Below are 5,400 nucleotides of genomic sequence, written 5' to 3' on the forward strand. Positions count from 1 at the left end.
CCAGCCCTCCCTGTCTCCCAGCTGCCCCGCCATCAGGCGACTCCAGGACCCTGCGCTCTGCCTGCGCCGGCCGACGAGCTCCCGCGGCATCGGGGCATTCCTGGGGCTTCTTCCGGTGAAGTTAGGGGGAAAGGGCGACTTTTTAATCACTTCGTTCATTCATTAGTTCGTTCATCCTTTTATTCCTTGCAAAACCAGTTACTGAGGCAGCAGAGTGAAGTGGTTCCGAGTGCAGACTCCGAAGCCTGGCTTGGTTTCCCCCTTGGCCATTTGTGACAGTGGGCAGGACAGGGGGCCTCAGCGTCCACATATGGAACATGGGATGATAACAGTATCTCCTTCAGGGGGCGGTTGGGAAAATGGAATTAAACAATGGAGGCAAAGTCTGGCGCATAGTAAACACTCCGTAAATTGCAGATATTACCGTGAGCCAGACGCTGTACTAAGATCACGGTTTTGAGAGGTGGATGGGAGGATAACATCAGTTGAGGCAGCGGTTCTCAACCTGTGGGTCGCGACCCCTTTGGCGGTCGAACGACCCTTTCACAGGGGTCGCCCAAGACCATCCTGCATATCAGATATTTACATGACGATTCAGAACAGTAGCAACATTACAGTTATGAAGTAGCAACGAAAATAATTTTATGGTTGGGTCACAACATGAGGAACTGTATTTAAAGGGCCAGAAGGTTGAGAACCACTGATAAGTACCGGTTTAAATCCAGGGATAAATGCTGTGATCGAACATGCAAAGGGCTGAGAGAATATAATGGAGGGAGATGTACAGGGGAGGTTAAGGAGGGTGGTGAGGGAAGCTGTGCTTGAGAATGAGTACAAGTCCACCAGGATGTCACGGGACTTCTGGCAGAGAAATTCCTTAAAGGGTCAGATGTGGGGATTGTGGCGTTCTCGGGAAACTGAGAAGTATGCTATGGTTAGAACTGAGAGGGTCGTTTCCCCCAGGAAGCTCCTCTGGACTTCGCGGCACCGTGTCTGCGCCTCCAGAACAGCACTTAGCACATGTTTTCATACTGAAATGTTCTTTTTATGCTTCTCTCCCTCGCCTCAGGTCAGGGATTTTGCATTGGCCTTTGTCTCCTCCCATAATGCCTGGCATTTGGTACATGTTTGTTGAACTTGAAGAGACATATGAGCAATGAATCTGGAACGCTGGGTTGCAGACAGATTTTGAATTCTGTTGAATGGTATGCCAAAGAATTCTGACTGGCTTGTTCCAATAGGCAGTGGGAAGCCATTAACCTGAGTTTTTAAAGAGTAAGTTTAGCAGCACTGGAGAACAAATTAGACACAAGGAGACACGGAGGAAGGGAGTACCAGTTAGGAGTCAACAGAAATGTCTCAGATTCTTCCCATATGTATGTCAGAAATTGAACACGTTAAGGTTACTGTTAGTACATTTCCCACCAGGACCAGTTAAAAGTTCCCGTACCTGACGCACAGAATGAGAACCGCCTCTTCCTGTTTTGTTTTGTTTTGTTTTGTTATATTTTATTGATTTTTTACAGAGAAGAAGGGAGAGGGATAGAGAGTTAGAAACATCGATGAGAGAGATCAATCAACTGCCTCTTGCGCGGCCCCCCCTGGGGATGTGCCCGCAACCAAGGTACATGCCCTTGACCGGAATCGAACCTGGGACCCCTCAGTCCGCAGGCCGACGCTCTATCCACTGAGCCAAACCGGTTCGACACCCTCTTCCTGTTTTTAACTCTACTCCCTTTTCTCCTGCTGATCCAGGACATACGTGTCAAGATACTCTGAGAAATATTTCAGGTTTCATTTAAGTAACTGGGTTTGCAGATTGTTCAGGATTGGGAATGATGGTGATTCTAGTAGTAAGTTAATGGAGTGAGATGGAAAATAGAGTCCCAGTTGCTGTAATCCAAATTCCACCTTGTGGTTCATTCAGTCCAGTAGGTATTATCATCATGTGTGATTTGATGACTGTCATGTAACAGTTGTATTTCTCTTCATTTCTGCAGGGAGAACATCTTTGGTCCTACAGTGTTGCTGACACTGACATTTTTCTAAGTGGTCTTGAACAGCCTACTTTTTATGTAAATAACGACTAGACTTCATATTTTCCACTTCAGAAACCTATAAGCTATAGCTGCCAGAGAGTTAAAAAACACTACTTTTAGGATATCATCTACATTTAACTTGAAAGCTCTTCTTATTTAAAAATGTTGAGATACTGGGGAGAGATACCAATCTCATCAAGCCAGACCAACAGAAGTTCCTTTGATTTGCTGCCTCGGGAGTTCCGCCTGGTGGAAGTCCATGACCCACCCCTGCACCAACCCTCAGCCAACAAGCCCAAGCCCCCTACGATGCTGGATATCCCCTCAGAGCCATGCAGCCTCACCATCCATACCATTCAGCTAATCCAGCACAACCGACGTCTGCGCAACCTCATTGCTACAGCTCAGGCCCAGAATCAGCAACAGACGGAAGGTGTAAAGACTGAAGAGAGCGAACCTCTTCCCTCTTGCCCTGGGTCACCTCCTCTTCCTGATGACCTCCTGCCTTTAGATTGTAAGAATCCCAATGCACCATTCCAGATTCGGCACAGTGACCCGGAAAGTGACTTTTATCGGTAAGTTAAGGGTTTACTACATCTTACTTTTCTCAAAAAATCTTTCCAACAACCGTGTTAAACATGCAATAACTTTTCCATGAGGGAACTAAGAGTCACTGACTTGGCCAAAGTTGCTCAGGTAATTAATGGGAAGTCTAAGACTTGAATCCTGATCTCCAAAATCCAACGTCTGTTTGTTTTTTTTCTGATGCAACAAACATTTATTGAGTGCAAACTATGTACCATGCACTTTACTAGGAGCAAGGTAGTATACTGTGTAAAACAGGCCAGTGTGGATTTAGCTCAGTGTCCTCAAATTGAGATGCAGAGAGTTATTCTGGCATTATTATTCTGGGATTTTTAAATTATTTATTTTGATAACATAGCTTAAGGAATAATAATATAAAAACATTCTTGATCCTTGCTACTCCATATCTGGTTGAAGACCAGCAGCATCTGCTTCACCTGGGAGCTTGTTAGAAATGCCATGTCAGGCCCCACCTAGACTCACTGAATTAGAATCTTCATTTTAGCAAATCTCCAGGAGTTTCATGCGTGTATTTAAGTTTGAGAAGTCCTGCTCCAGATACTCTGAATGACTGACTTATAACCTAGTACTACTACTAGATATCAGTGTGTATGTTTGCATTTGGTGCCAAATTACTACCTTTTTCTTTTCATTTTGAAATTTGCCAGACCTTCAGAAACATTTAAATAACAGCACAATGAACACCCAAGTACCCTTAACCTGGATCCACCAATTGTTAACATTATGCCATATTAACTTTCTCCCATATGTGTGTGTACACACAAATACATATACACAAACACTTTTTTATGCCAAATATTTTAAAGTTGCAAACATCACAGTATTTCATGTCTGAATTCTTCAACTTATCCTAAGAATAAGGAAATTTTCCTACATAATCCCAATGTTATTATTATACCAAAGTAAATGGATGCTAATTAAATGATATCATATAATAAGTCCATATTCAGATTCCACCAGTTATCCCCAAAATATCTTTTGTAGATAATTTTCCAAAATCCAGGACCTAATAAAAGATTCATGTATTGCATTTTATTTTTTAAGAGTTCAGGTCATTTGTTTTGTAGAATGTGCCACTTACTGGATTTACTAATATTTCCTCAAGATTAGATTCAGGTTAAATTTGTTTGGCAAAAGTCCATAATATTGTATATCACTTATTGCATTTGCCTATTGATGATAATAGTACCATTTTAATTGTCACAAATTAATGAGAAAAGAACAGGAATAGACATAATACGTAAAAGTTGCAGTGGGCCAAATGGAGGCCAGATGATGTCACTGTGAAGTCTTTGGAATAGTGAATGTGGGAGAAATAACTATGCAATAACATGTATGGCACATATTCTTATAGAGATGTCCAACTTAAAAACACTTGCTCTGTAGCCATCAGTGCCATTTTGAGGGCAATTTAGTTAACAAAATAATACCGTCCATCATATTAAATTGATGATGTTATTTAGAATTTTGCAGTTTGTGTCAATTTTCTAACTTTAATTATGAAGAGCTATAAACATCCAAAGTTCATCCCTAGTTTGTTTTATACATATTTAAGAAGCTGTCTAACAAAAGTAATTTGCATCAGTTATGGGAATGCCAAAAGAATTATTTTCCTTTGAAAATACATAGGTCCATATATTACTCAGGAGAAGCTATCTGTTTATTAGGCACTTCTGAGGCCTAAAGCTTTTGGCATAGATACTGGCCTGGGAAATGATGATGGAAACAGTAAATGAAAAGTTATTTGGCAGTTGGTTTTCTTATAATCCAACTATTGTGTGAATTGCAGTAGTTGCTACTGAGCAGATAACAGTAAAGTGGGTGGATAGTTCCTCCAGCACTCTTTGTACAGGAAATGGTGACATGTGCCAAGTACGGAGCAGGGAAGAATCATTTTCTGTATCCTATTTTTTATATTTTAACTAGTTATTTACTTCCTTTGTCAAGGGGAGGCAGAGGATAGATAGGAAATCTCAGGAGACAGGTACATTATTACAGGATTGTTAGAAGTTATTTTTAGGAGATCAGACAGCTTTTTGAAGTTTTTTTTTTCTTGGAGAGATTAAGATTTCTGCAGTAGTGATTAAGTGCAATTTGTTGTATTATGAAGAATATGGGATCTGGATTCAGAAGCTCCACATGACACTTATTAATAATACCCAAACAACTTTTGGCAAGTGAGCCCCTCTGAACCTGTTTCCTCACCTGCCAAATAGGAATAAGAACATGGATGCTACCCATTTCACAGCATAGGAGAGGATAAAAATGCCGTGTAAGCTGTATATGTTTTGAGTTGCTTTTATAAAATTGAGTTGCTTTCCCAGTTTTACAAATGGGCTGTTGCAGTTATATAAGAATCTCCTAACTGGGACTGTAAATTTCTGAACGGCCATATGTTGCCCAGCATGTGAGGAAACGAGCACCATTGAGCAGTGTCTGAGCTCTACTGTTAAAGTCAATCAGATCCTAACAGTATTCAAAATTGAGCAATTGGTATAAGAAGGAAACTTCCTTTTTACTAGACACCCTTTTACACTGTTTCTTATAGGTATGTATCGCCTATTCAAGCTTTATGTAATTGGAGGAGCTCAGAGATAAGACTGTGGGTTGCTTAGACACACCCCATCAAGCAGTAAAGAAAACTAGGGCCCTGACCGGTTTGGCTTAGTGGATAGAGCGTCGGCCTGCGGACTAAAGGGTCCCAGGTTCGATTCCGGTCAAGGGCATGTACCTTGGTTGCGTGCACATCCACAGT

General features: G+C 41.4%; 1 protein-coding gene across 2 annotated transcripts in view; it reads left to right on the forward strand.

The window, feature by feature from the left end:
* The first annotated feature begins 6 nt into the window (after positions 1–6).
* SUPT7L (SPT7-like STAGA complex gamma subunit) overlaps positions 7–5,400 on the forward strand; it is a 9,543-nt gene continuing 4,149 nt past the window's right edge. The window contains exons 1-3 of one of the 2 annotated variants that reach the window (XM_005874842.2): positions 7–115; positions 1,070–1,205; positions 2,001–2,614. In XM_005874842.2, the coding sequence (XP_005874904.1) occupies positions 2,202–2,614 (413 nt within the window). In that variant the 5' untranslated portion in view covers positions 7–115; positions 1,070–1,205; positions 2,001–2,201. The remainder of the gene's footprint in view (positions 116–1,069; positions 1,206–2,000; positions 2,615–5,400) is intronic. The other variant, XM_005874843.2, reaches the window with a different exon arrangement.

This window comes from Myotis brandtii, unplaced genomic scaffold (assembly GCF_000412655.1).
Source record: "Myotis brandtii unplaced genomic scaffold, ASM41265v1 scaffold454, whole genome shotgun sequence".
In the NCBI taxonomy this organism is placed as follows: Eukaryota; Metazoa; Chordata; class Mammalia; order Chiroptera; family Vespertilionidae; genus Myotis; species Myotis brandtii.